Raw genomic sequence first — 26,346 nt, forward strand, 5'->3', positions numbered from 1 at the left:
TAGCATCACAGCAAAGGGTTTTTGCACCACGACATATATTTGTTGCTTGTCAGGAGACTACGCGATTATACTCACAAATTCGTACCCATATGATATTTGACAGACTTGGTGTTACCGGGGTAACTTTACGTATAAACGGACAACAAGAACCGACAGAAAACATACTACTGAATTATGAACAAAATCGTATAGGATGTGCATACCATAGGTTAATGACGTTTATGGGACGCGATCAAAACGTAGATACCGGTTTACAAATCTCACAGTTGGATTTTAAAAGTCGATGTCCGATATATTACTTTTCACTGGAGCATCTTGATTTATCCAGACAATCTGTCGCTGATATGCACTTCAGAGCCACCGTGAATACAGGTGTTGGTGGTGTTAATTATAGAGCAATCGCGATTATACTCAGCGATAAGCCAATGTTACTTGAAGGTGCTGGTGGAAAAATGCGAATCGTTGATGCACAAGTAGAAAATATGTAACTAGCGGTGATTAATAAGCACGAGTATAATCATACAATGTCATCATATCATCATGTTAGCGTCAGTCTGACTCCTGGTCAGAGTAAGAAATTCAAACTGTATCAGTTAAAAAAACAGGGACTACAGTAACGCTAAAAACAGTCAGATTGCAAGCGGTCAAAATAAACTATCGATGACAGGCCACCAACTTAAACATCTTAATAAAGCCAAACAATCCAATACTGGAATACGACTTGAACTTTCAGCTGGAGCCATCAAAGATGCTGTTAAGACAGGTGGTATATTTCCTCGTTGCAATACTAGCATTGATAGCCGCTGCAGCTCCAGCCGTTGCAAAGGCGGCCGCGTTAGGTGCTGTTGGAACCGCTGCTGGAATTGCATTTAAAAAAATCAACGGGACAGGGCTTAAGACTTCCAGGAACTCATGGAGGAAAAGGTCTGAGACTTCCAGGAACACTTCGTTGAAAATCAGTGGCTTTACGCCCATGTCAAATCTTGCTTTACTTGATGCTGCTAAGCAACTAAAAATAAAAAATGTTACAGGTGCTTTTATGCGAGATCACTTACCACAACGACCAAACAATATTGAAAACTGGTATTATTAATCTCGATAACAGCGCTGGACCTGGAACTCATTGGGTATCATACGCAATAGACATCCGAGGAATTGTTTATTTCAATTCGTATGGGTTAGCTCACCGCAGGAATTGATCAAGTATGTCAGACCATTTCAGGTAAACGCCTGGTACTCAACACTACCAACACAAAAATTATCCGATCCACCAGTATGCGGCCGTGAAGCACTTGCTGTAATCGATGCTGTATCAAAGACACTTTCGTTGTCACCTCACAAAGTTGTGCACAATAATACAAGTCAACAGTTTAGATCAAGAACGAAGAAAATATGGTAGATATCTACGAAAGATCCCTTCGTGATTCTAGTGCCAGTAAACAAAAAACCGACATAGACCTGTCAAATTACGCAACAAAGGATGAACTCGTTGACATTACGAACATCTCTGGAGTTGACCAAGATGAAGTTGTTGTCTTCCAGGACAGATACGGTGTTTTAAAAACAAGCAATATCAAATGGAATGATATAATTTGTAGAGTTCTCGGTGTTACGACGGATAACATTCCAGTATTTACTAACGGGACAGAATCAGAAACTCAAATATATCGTTTACAACCATCAGAGATGAAATTGCAAGAAGCGTTGCTAATCGTGACACAATGACAGGTGAACTCAGCATGAACGGAAATAGAATAGTGGTGCTAAGAGATCCAACATCCGACGAAGATGCGGCAAAAAAAAATACGTGGACAACGTATATGGTAAATTATCCAAGCTGCGAGCCGAGTACGACGTTCATGTAAATATGTTCACGAATCTTCTTAGAAATTTTAGAAACAATCAATGAAACCGCAGAGGAATTATTTGGTACTCCGTTGACTGCTGATGTGAAACTCTCTGATATCAAGACGAATACTGAAACGATTAAAAAACATTAGAAGATGTCATAAGTGGAATTCGTGTTATCGTTAACAAAATTAATGTGACTAAAATTCCTCACAAGCAGATCACCAATATAGTATACACAGTGTCATCGGGATTATCGAGATGGTCACAGCAAAATAATAAGATCAAATATACCGCGGAAGTCACTGATGTATACAGGTTGTCTGTGTTCAGAGCTGCAAAATTTAGCATATACATTACACATCCCTGGCGTCATTCAACCGATAAGTTTTCCGGAGTTGTGTCTATTGTATTAAATAGCGGATATGAAGAAACATTTATACTGGAAGCAGCTGATAAGAAATTAACCGCAGCATCTTACTGGTGGTGTCCGGAATTTGTTGCTGAAACACCTGAATTGGTTACTGTTTAAAGTATAATGAGCGTTTCAATTGACGTTCAAATCTTTAGATATGATCCCGTGCGTGATTGGCAAATAACGTTGAAAACCATCATTGACAAGTATACAACGCAAGTTAAACAATACCGAAGACGTGCAGTTCTCATTGATGTTATTGTGTACTCGGTATCTACAGTCATTGCGTCCACCGGTGTGGTGTTATCAACTCTAACACCAGTGACAGCAGCAGTAGCAGTGACAATATGTGTTTCATCATCGGCGAACATCGCTGTGGTTTTTAATATTATCGCGAAAGAGATAACTACCAGCAAGAGTACAAAATTGCGCGGTTATGTTGTAAAATTACACACGGCATCGAACGCGTATTGTAAATTGTCGTCGCTGTTATCATAAAGCCTTAACTATATCAGATTCCGAATTTGATGTGATGCTTAAGATAAACAATGAAATCATCGATTTGGAAAATGGAAATTTAAATAATGACAGAACTACTTCAGCAGATAGCCGCAAATACAACCCCGATGAAAACCACGATGATAATAGTCAACTCCACTAGCCCTGAGTTCAGTATTAATTTTCCAACCGCGATTCCAGTAAAAGAAATCGCCTTTGCGCAGTTGCGAGTATACTACAGTTGGCCAAATATCGGGTCAAGATCTTTTGGTGGACTACAATCAAATAATTCGCTGGTATATGTAAATAAAAATAAAGATGATGGATCACCTAACTGAATAATTGCTGCAATACAAACCGGCAGTTTTCAAATCAATGATGAATTTCAATGTAGACTAAAAAATATCGCGGAGAAAGAATCCAACATAGCCCTAACAGTACACGAACCAAGGCTATCATCCGCAATTGAAATAAATTCACCTGATTACGTCGTTGATATATATCAGTCATCGATCAGAAGTGTTTTAGGATGGCCTGAAGTTGCTCCACCAGTGCCTCCGATACCACCTAAACCCAAACGGTCTGATTTTACGACCGAGAAACAATCATATTGTGAAAATAACCCATCACACAAATATCAATTACTTGCTATTAAAAATTCAGCGGTGTTAGATACTAAATTTGACTTTATTCATAAGGATCTTGAAACATGGGTTTGATTTACTATCGAGAAAGAGATTTAACTAGAGTCGTATCTACTCGCCTAAGTGATATTATTAAATATGTTGAAATCATTAATCAAGAACATAAAATACAAGGAGAAGAACTGCAACAAAGATTCACTCAATATGTTTTTGATATAACAAGTAAATCAGTAAACAAATATAAATGTTAAATCAGCTCGTATCTGATATGGAATATCTTAACCAAAGAATGATTCAGTAAACAATTAATTATGCTCACGATATAAATCGTCATAAACAAAGAATTTCATATGCATATTCAACAACAGGCAAATCTACCGAATTTTAAACTTCCCGGGTATAACACAGACGAACTAAAAAAATCACTCAGCGATCTTATCAACGAAAACTTTCCCAAAATACTAGAGTCATGGAGAAAAATAGCCCCACCACCAACTGTTCTCAGGTATAATAATGGCCCATACGGACAAGGCCGTCATATTTCTCGTCGAATTGTAAATATAACCTCCACGATCGCAGTCAATCTATTTTGTCATGCAATTGACGGAAGTTAGCAGCCAAACACCGACATATCAAATCAAGCACAGCAAGGATATATTCTGTATACTTTTACTCCGCATGTCCCGCCTGGATCTCTCATTGTGCAAGAACCGATCAATCCGGTCTATCTGCGATGTCATAATCCGCTATTATCAAGAATAAATTTCAAACTAGATGACCAGAGCAATAATTTGATTGACCTTCGTGGAGAGACTCTGAGTCTGAACTTATAAGTAAAATCCTAAATATTTACGATTTTTGAGGATTTTTAATCGTAGAGTGTTGTTTTCCCTTTTCAAATACAAAAACAACAGCACATACTTTAAAAATGCCACTGACGCGTGATACACATTAAAAACACTATAAAAGATAATCACCGTCCTTGTTCTTGAAAACAATCATTGGGATGGATATTATTTTACTGAGAAATGGACTAAAATCAATGAAGGAAAAGATTAAATCTGACATACCTTCACTTTCATTTCCACGAATGAGTTTAACTTTCATTTGCATTGGTACAATCACTGACAGTTTCTGATATAAGTTTTCTTAATTGTTTTCTGTGAGTATTGATGGTCTATTTTGCCTCATATTCACGAGACAGTTCTGATCTAAAAAAAAATTTCTATTGCGAGAGAGAGAGGGATGAATTCCCTCACTTCACATTCTTTTACTGTAGCCAACAATTGAAACTTTGAAATTTGAAATCGTGTTACGAACCTGTATTCAGATGGTAGTGTGTATCCACCTTCATAGTTACGTTATGTAATGTATCAAAATCAGAAATAATTTTTTCAAGATTTAGGTCAACAGATATATTTAAGACGTCTTTTTCCAATTTTTTAGTGGCAGAAAAAATATCATTGATATTTTCCTAATTCATTATATAATAAATATACGTTTAAAGGAAAAAGTATTTGACACACTTATGTGAACTAATAAATGGTCAGATGACATTCTAGCAAGTCTACAAGGGTGTTTTTTTTTAAACTAAGGACTACACAACACCATTTGATCCTCGATTCTCATACGACAGTCTATCAGGTTCAGGGGCGCACGAAACACAGCCCCCAATGTGACCCCTAGATTGTCAAAAAACAGTCTAGCATACTCAGGAGGGCGTGTTTAGTGGAGGACGGCACAATACATAAATCTTATTTCTAAGGACGACACAACCACCAATGTGAGCCCCAAGATTGTCAAACAACAGTCTAGCAGGCTCAGGAGGGCGTGTTTAATGGAGGATGGCACAATACATAAATCTTATTTCTAAGGACGACACAATCTCCATGTAAAACCCTATATTGCCATATGACAGTCTAGCAAGCTCAAGAAGATGTATTTACAGTAAACCTTAATTCTAAGGACGGCATAGTACATATAGTATCTACAATTTTAATTTAGGACGGCACATTATATATAGTATATACAATTAATTAAGCACGACACAATACATAAATCGTATATAAGGACAGCACAACATACACGGGAGCCATTCTCTACGTTCAAAAGATTTTTGCACACCCTCCCCCGAAATCAACCTCTGGGGAGTACAAAAGAGTACCCTTCACGTGCTGACATAGTGGGAAGGTGTGTTTGTCTATTGAGTTTCGAGCAATCGGGAGAGGACCACCAATAAGAAAACGGGTCCTATAGTATACAAGCTAACTGATACTCAGAAAGACAACAGTAGCTCACGCGATGGACGTGGCTAATTTGCTGTTTGTACTCTCATTTTTTCTTAATTATAATCGCAAAAAAATATAGATGAAACAGGAAATCCGACGGATTCAATAAAACGAGAATATTGTTTCTGAAAACAAAACATCATTTATCCTTAATAAAAGATTACAACTGCCTTTACTGGTAGTCCTTGATATAAAACAACGTAGATAACTGGTACTTCCTTGAAATATAATGAAACCGCTCTCTTGAGACCCTAGTCATTTACTTCCGTGTTTGTCGAATTAACATTATAGTAATAGATCTGTATTTTCTGTTGCACGAATCCTTCGAAAATCAATTTGATTTTTTCCAGAAGCTAGATTCTGTGACTTTTATAAATAAAACAAACTCAGGAAGAGAGAATTAACGGAACAAAAATATATTTATTTACAAATATACTGAAATTTCTCTCCCTTGACAGAGTCAAGGATAAAATCAGGGACAGCGTCAAGTTAACAACGATAACTCTATCAACCACATTACATATCCGGGAGAGAGTTATCTCCGTTGATTTTATCAAGGGTGTTGTCCGTATCTAATACAAACGGGAGGTATTTAAATGAAATCCATTGTTCATGCTTGTTTGAAAAGGCAAATTTGGTTATTTTATCTGCTACACGTCGTACTGAAGGCATGCAGATACCGAAATACATGGCAGCTCCATTCATTGATTGAAATAGTATTTCTTCACCAGTAGTATTTATGGATTTAACTGCCCTCCGAATCTTTTAATGCTTTCCATTATTTCCGAATGCACAATTTTCACTCCGTGTAACAGCTCAAAGGTTATTCAGGGAGTTTTTTGCGATCTAAGCCAATATGGTCAATCACAAGACAATCCTCGATCACCCCAAAGAAACATTCGAATTTAAATTTATGAGAGTAAAAACAATTACCCCTCCCAAAATTAAATCTAAAATAACCAGAAGTATCAACAGTACCAGCTGTTGTTTTTTAGTCGACAGTGTCTGATTACACCATCACGAGATGCTTTATAATTGTTTATATGATGCCGGACAAATTGGTTTTGCTCAGTTTTATATATAATATTATTTGTCTAAATTATAATTTGTCTTTATAAATCTAGCTATATAATCTTCAGGGTTTTTATAACTTTATCAAGAGCAGAGTCTTTGACAGAATCAGAGATGTTATTTTTTTAATCATAATCATATCGTTTTGGTTCTCTATATCTTTTCCCACCACATTGCACACACAACTGCATTTTCCTCTAACTCCAACACCACCCGTAAGCACGGTTTTGGACCAAGACTTCCTCTCCTTTCGCTTTGCAATTGCTGTCCGCAGAATTCATTTACGCATCATTTGTTACAAGGAGTTGAAGACCCTATCATCAACCACTTGCATTTATTCCTTATTTGAGTCATTTTATATATATTTGTTATTTAAATACTTGTGTAAAATATAATATGGAGGAGTTTGAGAGATTATCCACAACCAAGCCCTGGAAAACGTCCTTTCCTGAATCCAGATTCGATATTGACAGACGAACTCCTGACTTGCGGAGGCGAGGTCTGGCTGATCCGACGAATAATCTGATTAATACTATTCGGAATGCTACAAAAGAATTTCATGATGATGGGGCATCTCACACGTGGTCGATATACCAAATTATACGCAACACCAAAGGTCTTGACGAAGTCATCGACAATGGTGGCGTCGAAGTCATTGACGTTACAATGAACGATGAGCGTGCAAAAAAGAGTATCCATTATCTCAACGATCAAAGATATTTTTCAGAATAAAGTTTATTGTTCGAGTTCAATTGTGTAGCCGAACGAGTAATTGAACATTTAACAAGCGCGATGCGTGGAAATGGGTTAACGGATATACGACGTAAAAAAATAAACAAATGGGTTAAATTAGTTAAGGATGCCGGATATACAATGCATGATGTCGCTGAGTTTTTAAAAAATCACTAAAATTCCCAATAAGAGTAGCAGAGATAAAAGGAGAGATTTTATACGATTCCAAACATTATAAAAATTGGAGCTCCAATAAATATCGTCGATTATAATGCTCACGCGTGGACTAGTGCAGTAACATTATTTCCATGAGATCGGATCGTTAGATTTTACCCACCAGAGAACTCTGGGAGTGGAAATATGTTTGTTTTAATTCGCGAAATAATTAAAATCGATCCTGTATCATTATGGCTATTTAAGAGTTCCGATGATGAAAAGATATCATCAATTTGTACGACCTAACAGATAATACTGAGCAATTACTAAATAATTGTTTCACCGTTCCGTCAGTTGCTGCTCACTTTGCAAGAGAGAAGAATTCGTGGAAGCCAGCATGATTTGAATTTCTCGAAGACGTACAACTAAGTTGATGTGAATACATACACGGTGGGTTGTGGAATATTAAGTATAATTACAGCGACGTTATCTCAGTTGATATGGTCGCGTGTTATCCGGGAATTGTTCTTGGTTACGGAGAGTGTTCTGGGTATTTTAAAAGATTTGGACACCCCACAAACGAAATGACTAGAGTATCGATAAATGGACCACTACCTGATTTTGATCGAACTGGATTCGTTCGTATTGTCTCATTTGAGTCTGCTGAAAGTCTTCATCCGATATGTTATGTTTGGTTTGGTAGGCACTTTTCAGAAAAAATGTGGGCACCATAGGTTTTATTGCGATATATGCTCGATGCAGCGATATTGATATCGTTGATTTAACTGAAGCAATCATATCATACCGTCCTCAGAAAGAAGGTTGGTTACCACCACCTGATGATGATAAAACCGCAAAGAATCTCGACAGAAGAATACTCGGTAAATTTACTCAGGGTAGGGCATATGATTATAAACGACATTATGCACGATTAATTCTAGACGATGTTGAATATGATTTTATAATCGCCGATGCAACAGAGAGAGATATATTTGTGGTCGAGAAAGCGCTTACTTGTCTAACGGAACACGATTAGGTACAATTGTTGGTCATATTGATGGTGAGTCACCTCAGTTTACTCATTTAAGATCCTCAATGCTCGCTTATGTTTCTGTAAATTTATTATCGATGATAAATAGATTTCCTACCATATCGAAATAAAATATACAGAATTGCTGACTCAATTTACAAGTACTGATGCATCATGGGGCGAATGGAGAATAAAACAAGAAATGTTATATAATTATTCTGAATCCGCAGATGCTGCGATTAAAGATATTTATTACAAAAATAATCAGATAGCAGAATTATCGTCTGCGGCATCTGTGTATGATTTAGTATCCATACATAAGACGGTCTTTGTGATCGGACCGGACTGTTCTGGTAAAACAACGTTAGGTATTGAATTATTTCGACAGAATTCAGATGATATAGTTGTTTTAACACCTACACACCGACTCGCAAGAGAAATGAGAGAATAAGGAGTGCATTCTTATCATAGCTTTTTTCGATGGCGGGGAGTCGCATGTACTCCTGATCGAATGGGAGAGAAATATATTCCAGAACTTAGTATTTGGGATGAGATATGTACAGTGTCGCTAGATATATTAAAAATGTTTCTTGAATTGAAAAATACAGCTGTGATAATGTCAGGCGATCATGGTCAACCACCGTTTGTTAGGTTATCTCCGCACGGGTGGCTAAAGAATGTTGTGGATTATTACAAGGAGATAACTGATGATCATAGATCTCTTGATGTAGAATTAGAGGAGTTTCAGAAATTAATCAGACTACAACCGAAAAAAATTATGTGTGAAATAATGAGTAAAATAATTTCAGAAACTTCTATGAAAGATTTACTGCATCTGTGGAGACCAAATGATTTAATAGTGGCAAGTAGAAAGATAGTTCGTAAAACACCTCAACAACGGTTATTTCAGCTGCATAATCTACGTGTACGTTTGTGTTATAGACCAGTGATACACGACAACAGTGTCTCGAGTCAGAAGAATAGCTCAACTGCGAGGAATTATCATAGACACTACAGAAAAAATCAATGATGTCCTCGATGAAAGTAATATAGAAATAAAAAAATTAGCTGGTTATAAACAAAGTGACAAAAAGAACGCGACTTTGGTCTCGATGTTGAATTTGTCTTAGCGCAAAAAACAGAAGCAGAATAATCATTGTGCGAGGTGTAATGTTGTTTCGATATTCAAATAATGACCCAAGACAATTTACCGTGGATAAAAAAGATAGTAGTCTTAGTCATACGCGCAAACATGTGATGCTTACCTGTCTTGAATGTAATTGGCGTAGAGGTGCTAGTTAAGTGATCGCGGTGGTAATTGTGTGTCTTCAGCAATTACTTGTAATTGTTCACATGTAAATCCCTTTGAGGAGCAGTTGAATCTAATATGTAGATTGCAGGTCTTACCACGTTGGAAATTGTATGTATCGTAATAGTCCAGATAGGATCAGTTGCTCTTGTTTTACCACCTTCACGTTCACCGGGTTCACATAAATACCTTACAGTCACATTACCTAATACTTGTTGTTGTCATTCCGCTAATAGGTTCCATGGCAGTTGTTCGAGTAATTTCATTATTTAATGCAGCTAACACACGTGGTAGTCTTGCAACCCGCTCGCGAGATCTTGTATCTTGAATTTTTTCCTTCGCGCATTGATATCCAAATAGCCGCTCAGAAATTCTTTGCCATGATCAACTTGTTTCAGCTTTGGCCATCGTAGACTACCACTACGATAAATTCGTTCAATCGCAGAAGTTACTTCAGTTGCTGTCTTTGTTGCTAGTGGCTCTTCTTCTTTATATATACTTGCAACATCAACGACAGTTAACGCGTATTTATACGTTAATCGACGTCTACCAATTTTGATAGTATCATGTGGTAAACATAAAATATCAGCCTGATGAACTTCATTAGGAGCGCTAACATCAAAAAGTGCGTAAAGAATTGTTTTAGGTGGTGGTAAATCATTTGGCCAAATTGCCTGTCGTGCTAACCATTTTTCAGCAGTAGAACGTTCGACACCTGCCGCTTCGGCGAGATGACTAATCGCTGCTCTACCTTTCCAATATCCATTTGGGCTATAATAAGTCGACACCATTATAATACAAATCGGTTGATTAATTACCAGCTCCTAATACAAGCTTACTTTTTATCGCAGATCTCACCAATCAATTACCTAATGATTCTTTAAAAGATTTATTTTTATGGAATGTAAGGCATGCGTTAATTTTACATCTGCAAAATGTCTATCTTGTAGGTTTTTACTTTTATAAGCTACATCATGAGCGTGACACGCTTTATCAATTGCGTTTACTGGATCTGGTTGATCTTGGCTGTCAAGTCGGATATCAAGTTGAGTACCAGGACCGCAATAGTTATACATGGGAAGGTGTTTTTCTCCTGGGTATTTAGCCCATGGTGTTCCTGATAGTTTTGCTAACTGAGCGGCAACATCACCTCCTCTTTTTATAAATGTTTTTTGGATTAGAAAGAAATTTAATTTTTTTTTTTACCACATCGTTCACACTTGCCTGTAACTGCTGATCTGTTATTTTTTGTTGTTGTAGTTGCTAGTCCACCTGTGGGAGTACACGTCCTGCATTTCACACACTATACATCCATTGTCACGGAATGGTGTAAATGTTATTCATTAAATACATGTACTCGGGTTTCGTTTTTTCGCTGTACAACGATACCCGAGGGTGATTATGTATATGGTCTATTGCATTTCGAAGTCGTGAGTACGATTCGTCCTATGCCATACCTGCAAGGTGTTTTCGATATGGCAAAATGAAAAGTCTAAACGTATAAATACTTTACTGTATGTAAAGGGTCTTTACAATACTAATGGTTTTGTCAGCAAGCGGCCTGCTTAAAGGATTCTCACAACTCCAGCTGTAGGGGTAGGTAATTTTTCGGTCTTAAGTGATAACTAGTGCATTACCATATTTACCTTTGCATGTTTGTTATATAGTTTTCTTTATACAGCATAATGCGTGAATTTTTTTTTATTCTTGTTGCAACGTAGTACAGGATTTATATTGGTAGTGTAAAGCTACATTTGTTTTAAAGAATTGTTTACTATGGTCTTATCGAGCAGGGTTAGGTTTAATATTGAACCTGTCATTTTGTAATTGCCATAATAATATAATCTTTATAACTTACCATGTATGACTCCCTTACGTTATTATGTCTGTATCAAGTTTAGTACACTGTATCGGGTATATTTTCAACTGTCTGAGGGTAGGAATATCTGGGGTGCCCGGTGTTTGTCTGAGGGTAGGAATATCCGGGGTGTCCGGTGTTGTCCGAAGGTAGGAATATCCGGGGTGTTCGGTGTTGTCTGAGTGTAGAAACGTCCGTTTGTAAGGAGCGTTTAAGGTGCCGGAGTGTCTAATGTCTAGTGTCCGGAGTGTCTAATGTCAAGAGTGACTAAGGTGACCCAGCAGTAGAGATGTCAAAGGACCAGGGTGTCCGGAGGGTCTAATATTTGGAGTGTCCGGAGGGTCTAATGTTCCGAGTGATCATAGTATTCCGAGGGTCCGGAGTTTGTGGCAGTTGTGAAATTGATTCCTAGGAGCTGTGGAGCAGATATGGTGCACGGGTAACGGAGTGTATCTCGATACATGTATTTTATTAGCTGTATGCTAATTTTGGGTTAGTAAGACCCAGTGTATCATTCAGGACTGGAAAGATAGATGGTATATCCGTTCTTGTGTTTAGCAACATAATTTCGCTACCTGAGCGAATACATTTTTACTATGAGTAAAAAGCTTACATCGTTTACTATTTGAGTGAACTATATTCATCTTTCCATTATTGAATCATTTGTGAATCATTTATCCTGTGTTTTTTGTGTTACTGAACTAATTTATTCGTTTTTTTTTTCCATCTTTGAATCTGTGCGTTTTATGTTAAATAAATCCAATATTTGAATTATAAATACGCACACATCTTCATAATCTACTGCTCATATAAATCACCATATTGAACCATATATATCTGTGTCGTCAAAGCGTGTTCTGTTGTCAATCCGAAATATCCCACCCGGTTATCTTGTTACATCCATATTATTTATTATATTTCTACATCATGGATGTAATTGATTTTCGGCAACAAAAAAGCCAGACCGGTAAAGCATCATCCAGCATTACCAAAATTATATCCGAATGATTATTATAGGTCCATCTGGGTCTGATAAAACACATCTGCTACTTAATTTGATAATGAAATGGCTGAAATGGGATAAATTGTATATAGTAGCTCCGTCTGTTGATGATCAGCGATGCTACGATGTACTTAAAGACTTTAATGAAAACGCAAAATTGTTGGATGAAAACGCTGATGATGTTATTGAATTTATCACTGATATTAATGAAGCGCTATCTGTAGATGATATTGGTGGATTTATTAATAATTTAGTTGTATACGACGATATAATGCTGGATAAGCAATCAAATCCTGCTAGAATATTTTCACGCGATAGATATAAAAATACATTAATTAATGTAGCCCAGCGGTATTACACAAATACCAAAAGTGATCAGACATAACTACAATATTCTTGCAGTGTTTAACGGAATTGATAAACATACTTTGAGAAATATTCATCAGACTTGGTGCAGCGGAGATATGGATTAATTAAATTTAGAAATTTATTTAGTTAGGCTCAGTTATCCCAGCATGGATTTATAACAATAAACTTACATGACCCAATTTCGAGATACCGAGTCGGTCTTCATAAACATTTTGGATGAGAGAGAACAGCAGAGCGGGTGTGACCACGATGAGGTGTCGTATAGTAAAACTCACGTATATGCGTTTCGAAAACGACGACGCAGAAAAAAGTAACTGGAAGCTAACCTCAGGGAGACTCTCGGAAAGTTAGAAGCCTCGGTTTCACGTTATCAGCGTATTTATTTCGTTTCTTGTATAGCCTTAGTTTACCAAAATAACGCTTATAAAATGATGTCGGTTCAACCTCTCTGCTATACCAATGCATGAAAATCCATCATTCTTACATCTGTCCAACCTGTTTTTGTTCGAGCCAGGCATGGGTTAGGCACTTTTAATAATAGAAGGGCACCTAATCAATACATTAAATTAACAAGCAGGCACCGTATTGCTGCTAAAGAAACATATAACGCTGATTATTGTAAATACGCGTTAAGTTGCAGCAATTCATAATAAAATAGTTTCTATTTAATAGATGGAATTTCACGCATTAATGAGACACTAACTTTCACAATATATCAGATAACAAAGCACAACCGTATTTTCATATATACAAGAGAACCATCAATGATATTCCCAGGCGAAGGTATCAGCTTTCATTTGCACGTTGAAGTCAGTAAATCACCTACGCCATTACAATATTTCCGCGCAGATACAATCAGAAACCATATCTGTAGGAACATATATCGAGTCACCTGTCAATCACAATCAGCTTATTGCAAGGATACTTTGAATCGAATGTGTGTATAGACTTGGTTGATCGTGTTGCAAACATCAACGACGTAGTGAAATAACGTTGTTCATAAACACCAAACGTTTGGTGATCTTACAAGAGCAATATTCCATGATTTAACAAAACAAAGAAGCATAGTTGTTCTGGTTGTTTCTACTCATCGCAAAATAAATAAAAACAATATTTGAGACTTCATTTCTGCTAAATAGAAGATAGATTTATAGACCAAAATACCAGTCTGTTGTGGGAAAAACTTAAACGGGACCTGAATGTTATCTTTGATCCAAGTATGAAGCATTCTCGCTTGAGATCGCCATCGTTCGTTCATGCTAATATCCTATAATATTTATATAACCTCACAAAAATCTGTTAAAATATACAATGTAACTTGTTACAATTTGTTACGTAATGTGTAAAAATACAATTCTTTTCAATTGGATGATCTCAGTCCAAAACAAAGCACGCTAATTGTCTATATGTAGCTCGTACAGCAATTCTTTGAGTAGATTGTTCGACCCATTCCATGAATAATTGCAGCCGTATTACATTTCAAATCCGTTCAGAACTCGCTAAATGGTCACTATTCACAAACATACAGTAGGGTCATAAACCACAATTGAAATGAAAAGAACAACTGTATTTGTTTTATCATCAGTCTTTATAATATCAGCATTTCATTAGTAACCAAACGAATATGATTAATAATAGATGTAGTGGTGCAAAATAAAGACGTATTCCCCTTTTAGCCAGCTTAGCACGCATGGCCATCTGCAAGATCACTGTCAAATATTGACTGTTGGTATCTCACGACTAGATCTAAGAATTTCCTACAATTAAGAAACCACTTGTCAAGAAAAAGGCACAGTTTACAAATTGATTTTAATTGATCGTTCGTCATTCATCATAATATGTGATATCTATTTGATATAAGCTATATATATCTTACGGTAAACATAATAAAGTATACTTTCTTTCAAGCCATAGTTTTGGTTGACACTGGATTCATAGTTGGGTGATACAAGTTGTTGCTAAATTTTTAATGGTATTTACAATGCAGTTGCAAGTACGATTCTTAAAATAGTGTCGTTCAGCGAAGATTACTCGAGAATCATTGAAACGAATACGACGTGGCTCAAGGATGCAGGACTTAGAACCGGTGCTGCAGCTGATTTACTGAGAGAAAAAGGAAGATTATGCGAAATGATGTTATTTTACAGTTAACTCAAAACAAGGTACAAAGATGCTGCCGTTACGTACAATATTTGGAATCTATAGGTACTACAAGTTTTTACGTGGTATCAAGCACGCGCTTATTCTTGACCGAGTAGAACAGAATGACTGAGAATGTCGCAAAGAGCCATTATCTGATTTTTTTCTTTGATGTTCCGCTTTGTCTACGCAGCATATCTGTAGGATCGAGATAGTGCAGATCGTATTTTGAGAAGTTCCTAATGCAAAATTCACTTAAGATTGAGAAATGTACCAGATGTGAACAACGCAATACGCGTTAAATACACCAGAAAGGTGATAAAAAGACACACGTAATTATAATTATGTTTGTCTGGCAAGATAGTGTTTCAGTACAAGTTTTGTAACGATTTAAAGTATCAAGGATATAAACAATTGTTGAGTTTGTTTGACACAAATCTCTTAAACATTTGATCTGTAAAATAGGATTTTATTACGTGCAACCTATTGTTTAAAGGGAGTGAGAATAATCAATACTGCAAGAACAAACATTTTAGTTTTAAGTTCTTAAATGAAAAATGAACATAATAATGTAAAAGCAAAATAAGGTATCAAAGAAAGTAATCGTTTATTTTTAAAGAATAGATAGAATTTTATTTTCTACATGAAGAGAGGAAACACCAAACAAGATTCGTCGTCCAAAGTCCCTGAAATAGAAGAAAATAAGATTAAGGACAAATAAGAAAATAGCGATAACTCATGTACAGAACTGTAGAAAAGTAAACGAAAGTACATTGTTCCTATTATTTAGATTGTGGTGCTTGATTTCATGCATGTGACTAAGGTAGATAAATAAAACAGGGATTACATTAATTGTTTAATTTTATAAGGTGTATACTGCCTATTACTTTCCCTATTCATTTTCCCTTGTAGAATAATCTCATATTCAATGTATCTCAAATATGTCAATGTCTCTCCATTGCAGGGATCTCAAGGATTTCACAAGAATTAGAATGATACAAATATATCCAATAACTTCTATCATACTTGATATAACAGTTGAAGGAAATCAACTACGTACTTGTCACAAAATACTATTTATGTTACAAAAATAATGCATATGTCTCAAATAACTCAATCACTTTCTAGTTCGAGTATATCAATGATCTTAAAAGAACTAAGGACATCAGAATAATGTGATTCAAACGTCAGTAAAACTATTCAACACCGGAAACTACTATAAAGAGAGATATATTATCAAACCACGGGCTTCTCTATTATGAGCGTTAAACACAAGTCAACATTTGTTACTCTTTACACTATTTTCAACTATGCAATAACATTTTGTAAATAAATGCATTAAATTATGAATCATTTCGACCTTCTTTATAGCCAAACTCCTGTTTGTTTCTTAGCTATGTTGGCAGGCTAAGGACTACATTAATGGTCAATGAGAGTAGGTAAGTAAGTTATGAATGCGCCTCTTTCAGCGGAAAACATTTGCATCAATCATCTCTTGAAGGGATATGACAACGTTAGAAGTATCTTCTTGAAACTTCTAGGAAATTGTAATTTTACACTAACTTATTCTGTATGAGGTGATGAGGCCTCGCGATGGTTGACTTCAATACCCCTTCATAAGAAACGATGCCATCAAATAAAAATTCCAGACGTAATAGTTTATTAATGGAGCGAGGGCAGAGAAATGAGATAAATATTTTACGAGCTTTGCATGACAGTATTCTTCTCGATTTCAAATGATTCGTTTCTCTGCGTTAATGAATGGTATTAAGGTGTAGACTAAGCTAGTTGTATTAAAATATAACATAAATTAGAATGCTATTTTTGATTTATTTGAAACAAAACGATTTATTATAATGCTTATCAAAAGATTATCCATTAACATATTACATTTTGTGACGACGATCATTTGCATAATCATTATCAATCATAAAAATATCATGGTCTGAGCAGTGGATCAAATGAAATGAATAGGTTCCGCATTTGAAATGGTTAACTTATTTACTTTTGTGGACAGGTTCATTACATTATGAACATTTTCTAAACTTGCCAAGAGCCGTCCACGATGTTACAAAACGACAAATAAATCGACAAAAAAACAAGCAAACAAACAAACAGGCATACAAGTCATGTAAAGCAAACTGTTCTGTATAACTGCAAATAGGGCAAAACGACTAAGTTGAGTTTCTAAACAATGTTGATTGTCAGACAAACGAAGAAATAGAGACGGCGCAGATAGACGCTTCTACTCTCCACGATAGACCAATGTTTCGCAGTCGAGGACAACCTAGATTACAAAATTAGCATGTATATATCCACATCTCAAGGTATATATTATACTTTGATAACCCTATGTCTTTAAGTATCAATAATAGTTTGATGAACCAGGGAGTTGCTTCTCATGAAGAAATCTAATTTATTCAAAGTTTTAAGCTATCAATAAGAATTTGATGAACCACGGACTCGCTGCTCACTAATATATTTCATTGGACGTACGATTGCCTAAACTAAGGTTAAGGTCGTAATGATACTATTTCAAGCAAACACAAATATCTATAAACATGCCTTTTCTCTTTAATAAAAACAAAAATATTTTAACATTGGCATCAAAAGATTTATATTCGGCTTTGGTTTTTTGGGGATAACTCGACGAAAAAAATCAGCGCGAAAATAAGGTTGTGAAATGATTTCCATCAAGGCGCATCTGAAACAAAGGTCTTAAAAAGAATCCAAACTCGAAGCAAGCTAGCTTAATGCATTGGAAATTGTCGAGTAACAGCAGCTAATTCTATCAATGAACAATTTCTAAAATTGCAAAAAAAAGTCATGATATTGATGCGTTCCAGTGGTTTGCTTCTGACACTCTCTTACTGGTGTGAAAATAAATTAAATACCTAATTACGTGTCTTGTTTAATTAAGTAACTGACAAGCTTAAATGAATTTAAGCAGTATATTCATTTATATTGAATTTTACATCTCTATATTTGGTCTTTACAGTTGTCGAAAGGAAACTATCTTTGAACAAAGCAAAGCATTGAAATATCAGATGACTCCGCCAAGTTATAGAAATTTAAACATATCGGAACCTTGACTGTGATAATGCAGTTCCACAGAAGAGGCAATAAATAGGTATGATTCATTAAATAACGCCACGTAACGTTATATAACTTGATTGAGTATCCTTAATGACATATGAAAGCAGTCCAATGACCGTTGCCTCCGATAGTGTTCTTGTGTTAACGGGGATGGCATACTTACCTGATAGGGATCTCCGTATTTACCTAATGGAAACTCGACGAATTATCATGTTATGTACTTAACGCTGTTATCGTTACTCATGTTGATAGTTTACATTGTAACCATCTTTAGAGCTTCAGTGTTAGGACTGGTTGTCCTGGTGTCAGGATAATGTGACTCAGTGGGGCATCATGCTACATGTCTGCGGCATGATGCCCCAGTGCTAGAGATCACTATAAACTGCCACGCTGCAGACATCGTAGCGATATGAATGAATAATTGTTAAAGCTACATTAAAATTCCAAATCACACACATACACACATATACTCTTTAGAGCTTTTCAAAGCTATACATTTTCAACTTTTATAAGTCTGGTGTCCATTTCTAGATCATTAAAACATGACAAAAATATTGCAAGGTATATGAAAACTTATAGATAAAAATCATGACAATAACAATCATTTTGATTAATTAACCTTTGGTAACTATCTTTCTAAATTACTTTATTCGAAATACTGTATATTTCCAAATGCAGAGAAAACAAAGAGTAAATATATGTGTTACATATACTACCTACAGCAAACATGCACACACACACCCCAAAAAATGAAAAAAAAAATGAAAACAGATGGGATACATACACCGCTTATTAATTTGCGTGTGTGCAGTGGCACGTGCCCTGGATGCAACGCCACTGCTGGTTTCGTTCGCAATTTCGCCCAGCGCCACAATCAGCGTTGGTTGTGCAAGCTATTTGAATAAATAAATAAATAAATAAATAAATAATCAAATAAATAAATAAGTACATAAATAAATAAATACACACAAACCTTAAGATATCATTGTAAGTCACGAGGAGAAAGCATTAATTTATCAATCACGTGATTTTAAAGCCAATCACCTGAGTTAATTATTTGTAAGAGTATGGCCAGTTCACACATTATATTTTGTAACAAAAGTTCTTGCATGATGAATTTATGTTATTACACGACACCTCCCAGTCACGAGTTCTCGCAATATCAGACTGCTAATAAACCTAAAATCTCTTGCAAGCTATTTGAATAAATGAATAAGCAAATAAATATTGCAGAGAATGCACAAATTCAGCTAGAGCTAAAGTTGCAACTAATGAGTAAAAATTAGTATTGTGTAAATTAGATGATATTTAAACCCATATCCTTACTAAACTGTTCGCAACATTTAATTTCATTCAGACATAACATGTTTTAAGGCAACATAGTGCCGAGGAATTTATATTATCCCCTTCACCCCTAGTAACGAATCCCCTCATTATCAGACTGCTACTAAACTTAAAATGCAAATGTTTGATTGTCGGTCAGTGAAGTACAGATCAATATGAAGTCAGATGGAAGAGTACAAATTGAGTTCGAGCTAGAAAATTCAAGTAGATACATTGGGTCCCGATAAATTATATTACATTAAATGTCCTAGGTTTTAAATTGATTAGACAAAGATTTAGATATCACTAAATCTTTTGTTCATCAAGGAATCAATATAATCTAAATACGATTTAATTTATTTTTAAAAAGAAAACAATCTATACTTATAATTTGAATAGTATAATTATTTTCACACCAAAAGGGAATCTGGTAAATTGTACCTAATGCGTGACTCCGAAATCTAAACAGTTTAGATCTGGGTGAAATGACGTCTTTATTTGAAAATCAAAGTTATTGTGTTGCTGTATACTTTTGGTAGTAAAGGGATAATCCTCTATCAATATGTCGCGAGTTTCAGGCAGATACATTTTTCTGTTACGCCAAATGAACTAAAAATGCGATTGTCACAAGATATTTCATTGCACTCACTTTTGAGTGCTATGAAACAGGGCAAAACGGTTGGATTTTTAAATATATAATGAATGTACTTAGTACATGGTCCTGTGAGAATATTAATAATTCATGACTTACTATTGGCGGAGCTTTTGCGGTACATTTAGGAGGCATTTGAACCCTTGCTGTCAAACTTCTCTAATATTTAATGTTTACCTCCAATGTTCATGGTCTTCAGTGTGTTGTTGTTGTTGTTGTAGAATTTAGCGCCATTTTTCAGCACCCGATAGGCTATGCATGGCGGCCAGTATAAATGGTGGAGGAAGAACCAGGGAAATCCCTGGAACGAACCACCGACCCACGAGAAGCTACTGGCAAGCTTTCTCACATACCCACATAGGCTGAATCTGAGACTCGAACACACGCAGAAAGAGGTGACATGAGAGTGATTCGTAACGGAGAGCGCTTTAGACGACTCGGCCACTCGAGTCCCTGTCTTCAGTGTGTTTACATAAACAGCATGCACGCAGGTATATAACGAAAGTGTTGCAAGCACTATTTCCTGCGCATCAAGAAGGTCGCAAACATCTTTAAGACCTCTGAATGAATTCAACAACTGTCATACATAACGTTGTTTTTGTTGAAATTGCGACAAATCACTTTAAACAATGTTGACTTACTAACAATGAGAGCCGCATCACATATACATATCATCCACATCACCATATTTTGATCTATGTTTTGTAACTTAATGTTCTTATATTTAAATCCATTGGGAATTGTGCATGTATATTATCACAAGCGGGTGCTCAAGAACTGAACATGTAAAATATTTCGACGGATTAGTAATTGAGACACATTATCACTCAATAATCTTTTTGATTTTTCTTGCAAGTGTTTCACAATATTTATTCTAATATTTGTTGTGATATTCATCTCTTTTCTATTATTTGTTTATGCTGATCTTCATTTATCTTGAAAAGAGTAATTCGTGTTAGAAATATATTTGCCCATTTTAGATTGAAAATATATAAATTTGCGCCCGCAACTCGAACTTATTACTTAATTTATCGTAGTAAAATATTATTTGTATATGATATAGCTACAAGATTCTGTGGCTAGTACTTTGCATTCCCTCTACCCAAATTGCTACTGAACTCCAATATAAACGTTATCAATCGCAATATTCCTAGCTAGCACATTTTAAAAATTCTCTCTTCTCCCTCTCTCTCTCTCTCTCTCTCTCTCTCTCTCTCTCTCTCTCTCTCTCTATATATATATATATATATATATATATATATATATATATATATATAAAGAATAAAAATCATATGGCAAATGACAATCCTATCATGTGAACTGGATTCTGCAGGGAATCACATGTGTCAGGGATTGATTAATATAAATGAAATTAACTGACAATGAACAGTGCGAAACAAGTATCTTCCTAGGCTGAGTGCTTTCGACTCTTTAATCAGTCTTTTTCAAGACAAATGTAAAACATAGACATGACAAACAAATTAAACAGAAAGACGGTTATGTTTGCGAAACTTTACATTGCTGTTTCTACCGGAATTCATCCTTTCAACTTTATTATATTTCAAAACGTTTATCTAAGTTTGTTGCTGATACCGCACAAATATTTGTCCAAATATTTTCCAGTATCAGCAACAAGCTGAAATAAATAGTCGATACACATGTTACAGGTCTAAAGCCATGCACACAGACAATAGAATAAAATTCTTACCGTGCGAACCGCCTCCAGTATGAGTACATGTGCAGAGGTTGTCCACACAACCAAGAACCCATTCACCTCCTGTGCATGTTGTCAACTTACAGTCAGTGACGTGTCCTGATGGACATGACTCTCCCTTTACGTACACTATAAAATAAATAATGCACATTTCAATATTAGTAGACATTACATTTCATGTACGATACTAAATAGCGTGTTAATTGTTCAAATTATAATCAGATTATATAGATCAATTCGTTATAATCTACCTCTTTAAAAGAGAAAAAAAATGAATAACAAAGTGGATCCTCACCATAATGCCATTTGCATGACCTTAGTTTCATACTGTAAAATACGTGTTGTCGCCTTATAATGAAGTAGCCTCAATATCGAAACTGTATTCACTGCAAAACATTTGAACCCGCCATACTCTCATTATATGAACAACTGTGCTACAGAAAATCACTTTACCGGAAAGGGAACTTTGTAATGTTGTCTTCTGAAATCTCAAGGATGAACTTATACCTTGTTTATAATGAAAGCATATTCATCGAGAGTGCCTTACAAAATATTTGAATTTTAATGGCGACATTTACGGTATAATCTGTATAATGCGTCTATGTGTTATTTCAGAAGAATCTGGGGTAGAGACAGTATAAAGTTCTTAAAATAAGAACGTGGTTCAGGAATGTAAAATATAATGTGCAGAAGCTAATGAAACAATCTGGCTTGAGAAATTGAACGAATTTTTAAACCACTTTATATTTTAATAGTCTATAAATCCGTTCCTCGTTCAATAACAAAATCAAATTCAGCTATTTTTGTTTATTCATGGTTTGATAACAATTAATGACCATGTGTGTGCAATAATGTTCGCTGCAGTTTATATCTGGATAATGTGAAATATCTCTCTCGGTCTCTCTCAGTTTAAGAGTAGCATACGGTTTAGACCTGAAAAATTCTATACAACGTATATAGCGACCAATGATATCCCATTGTATGTGATGTAACCCTGAATTTCGTTTGCGGCTCAACCACCTGGAAAGTGGGGGTGATAGATGGTCAATAAAGAAATTAATAATTGATATTAAAAACAGCAACTTTTCCGTATCTCGAATTAAACGATTTAAAATAAACCCGATCGTATGTGTATGTGAAATTAACTTGATTTTTATTTACTGAAAAGGTCGGCGTGACATATATTTATTTGTAACTAATGGATTTATTCTTTAAAAAATACCTTCATCGTTATATGTACTGCTGTTTCATGCGTTAGCTAGATAGTTAGGAAAGAATTAGTATTCCACCGTTTATAAGAATTATACATTTGATTAAAACTATTATATTGCAGTTGACAGCTCTTTTGTTTTGGAAAACAAGTACAATAAGGTACTCAAAGTTAGGAAAGAAGCATTACCACACTACCAAGCTGAAATTAGCTTTGATGAGAAAAACGACCGCTTGTTAAGAGTTGATCAATTTAAGCATCATAGTTAAAATACATACCTCTTTTCTCTAAAGATCAAGATCTCAATCATATATATTCATAAACCTAAATAATTATGTGAGGCCTTTCAGTTCGTTGCAGAATATTTAACTATGCACATAAAGCAATGGCACACATCACACTTCATTCCTGATTGTATATACATGTTCATAATTTTCGTAATATATGTGCACACACAATATTAAAATCTATTGACCCTGTTTGTGTCATAATAAACAAATACGGCAAATACATTCCACACTCTTGATTTGTCCGATAACCAGAGAAAGGGAGATACAGTTTGACTACTGAATGCAATACCTGTAAAGAAGCATTTTACACTACTATATGTCCAACGTATTATGTTCTTTTCCTGATTTTAACATAAAACTGATATGTTGATTGCAGCTATAAATATTGGATGTGAAGACATTCAAGCGTTCGCCCTCTAATAACATAGTTTGTAGTATATTGTGTCTAATTTACTTCAGAAGGACAATGCAACGTTTAACCTTGAGGCGGAATAATAAAATCGTTGATAATACGCTGCATGATCTGCATTGAAAGGTGGTATATACATAACGTTCCCTTTTGTATCAAAAATCGAAAAACAGGTGATAAAAAGCAGATATTGATATTGGTACAATGATAATATGAAAATAGCTAGCAAATTGTGTAATTTATGTTATTAAGGAACAAAGGGAAGAACAATTTAATTGCTTTTAATTTGGCAAAATCGGACATCATCTCTTATCCAGGAATTACATATTCATTCTTTTAATTTCTGGTTGAACGATATAAAGCCAATCTGGAAGAATGTCGAAAGATATTTAAGCTATAAAATTATTACCTGATGAAATTACTCTAAATAGCTAAACTGCATAAAACGAATATGAAATTGTGAATTGGACGAATGATTCTATCGTATCTCTCAGCAGTGGACTGCGTGTAAATTATTTCCACCCTACATGACATTTATTACTAGCCTGATTGTATTGCAGGACAAGGGCATTATAATATTGAATCCGTTATACCTTTGTCTGATCCTGAAGACTGAAACAATTTTAGTACAATATTTAAAACATAAAGTAACTTCTTAATTGCAAGACCTATACGTTAACCCTTCATAAACCTATGTTGGGTCTCACGAATATTTGAATTAAAACAAAGGATAATAGTTCATAGAATAAATACGGCAACATGTAGCTTACCAATTACAACAACGAGAGCGAGAAGGCACAGACAGGTCTTCATGTTGATGTTGAATGTACACATTTCAGGCGCTAAGACCTATATGGCTTCTTCCTGACCTCCAGGAGCACGATCAATCCAAATCGTGAGAAGATCTGCCCCAAATACGCTCTTTATCACACTTGGTCCACATGTAGGACTAATAACGTGTTCAATCCTCCTCTAACGTTCCCAATTCATTTTGTGTGAAGTAATGGTCACTTGCAAAAGATTATCGCGCAATACACACAAACACAGCGCAAACACACACACACGTTGAAAAGTGATCTCTTTTGAAAGGAAATACTTTAATGAGATGTTTCTCTTCTGTTTCGTTTTACCGGAAGCCTCCATTTGCCAGTGAAACAGGTGAATAATCATGCATGTTGGGCTGTCTAAATAATGTATATTTGTTTGCCATGAGCTATCAAATGATAAGGCATGTTATAGGCTGTTTCCTTATAACTAGTAGCCTCCAGAAATATCAAAATCATCTTGTACATGTTCACAGACGGCATAATATGTGTTGAAACCACTGACTAGTATTAAGTTTCTGCTGGATATTAATTAAGTACTGATATAAGAACGAATAAAACTATGATCAATATATTTCTTCCGTTCACATCTTAAAGAATAACTTCTGATTAGTGCACTTTTAGTACCTTATGAGGCATAATCAAATTAATTACGATTACTCAGTTTCTTTTTCAATGTATATATCCAAAAGTCGTATTCGAGGACGGCGCATACATAATAATAATTTTGAATTGTTTGAACTGAATGTAAGCAATGGTATAATCTGTAGCATCAGATTTAATTAAATTATATAAATATTTGACGATATTAACAATTGAATTATTGATGTTAACTGATAATGCCTATTCGTTCGCATGGATGTATGGATGGGATGGAAGTCTTATGGTTAGATGAGAAGCAAGTGTCATAACTGGATGGGATGCAAATTTGGGTCGAATCTCTCTACGAATACGTTGTACATTAAGAAACGTGTTCATTTTGTAGTTTCAGAATTGACACAAGACAATCAAAGTTTCATAAAGAAGAAAAGTTAAAGGCAATTGTGATAATTTTGAAATATGCAAAATCAGCCTTGTGCACAAGATAAAATAGTTCGACATGATGAGGAAATACACTTTGTGTTAAACATATTATTTAAAGACGATTTGGCAATTGAAGAAAAAATATGGAATTTATTCGAAGCATTATTTCTCCTAACCATATCTAAATCACTATTCTGGTTCACGTGGCTACAAGAAACATTCACAATGGAAAACATATACAAGTTGAAGTATACACCAAAATAAGAACAGAGAAAAAAACCGGCAGAAACAAATGATATATTCCAAAGAAAGATGATTGCAAAGTTGTTGATTCGTACTAATTACAAATAGTTTAGTCATTACAATTAATGGTCGGATTTTAAGATATATAGGGCTAATTGGTGATACATATTAAATAACTATATCAATGTATTCTTGTAATGAC

The 26,346-nt window shown here is 35.2% G+C and overlaps 1 protein-coding gene across 1 annotated transcript; it reads right to left on the reverse strand.

The window, feature by feature from the left end:
* Positions 1–15,950: 15,950 nt before the first annotated feature.
* Positions 15,951–24,982, reverse strand: LOC149776072 (uncharacterized). Its single transcript, XM_089942336.1, has 4 exons — positions 24,825–24,982; positions 22,140–22,274; positions 19,241–19,349; positions 15,951–16,046 (listed from the first exon to the last, which is right to left on the reverse strand). Exons 1-3 carry the CDS (start codon positions 24,886–24,888, stop codon positions 19,249–19,251), a joined length of 300 nt encoding a protein of 99 aa, XP_089798462.1. The 5' UTR covers positions 24,889–24,982; the 3' UTR covers positions 15,951–16,046; positions 19,241–19,248.
* Positions 24,983–26,346: the final 1,364 nt, after the last annotated feature.

The sequence above is a fragment of the Sinohyriopsis cumingii genome, chromosome 18, assembly GCF_028554795.1.
Source record: "Sinohyriopsis cumingii isolate HCF-2022 chromosome 18, ASM2855479v2, whole genome shotgun sequence".
Taxonomy (NCBI): Eukaryota; Metazoa; Mollusca; class Bivalvia; order Unionida; family Unionidae; genus Sinohyriopsis; species Sinohyriopsis cumingii.

Excerpts from the sequence above, each read along its gene's own strand:
- LOC149776072 (XM_089942336.1), bottom strand. The coding sequence starts at position 24,888 with ATGTGTACATTCAACATCAACATGAAGACCTGTCTGTGCCTTCTCGCT. Across the intron at positions 22,275-24,824 it reads CGCTCTCGTTGTTGTAATTG|TGTACGTAAAGGGAGAGTCA; the intron begins GTAAGCTACATG and ends TTTATTTTATAG. Across the intron at positions 19,350-22,139 it reads TACTGGAGGCGGTTCGCACG|CTTGCACAACCAACGCTGAT; the intron begins GTAAGAATTTTA and ends TTATTCAAATAG.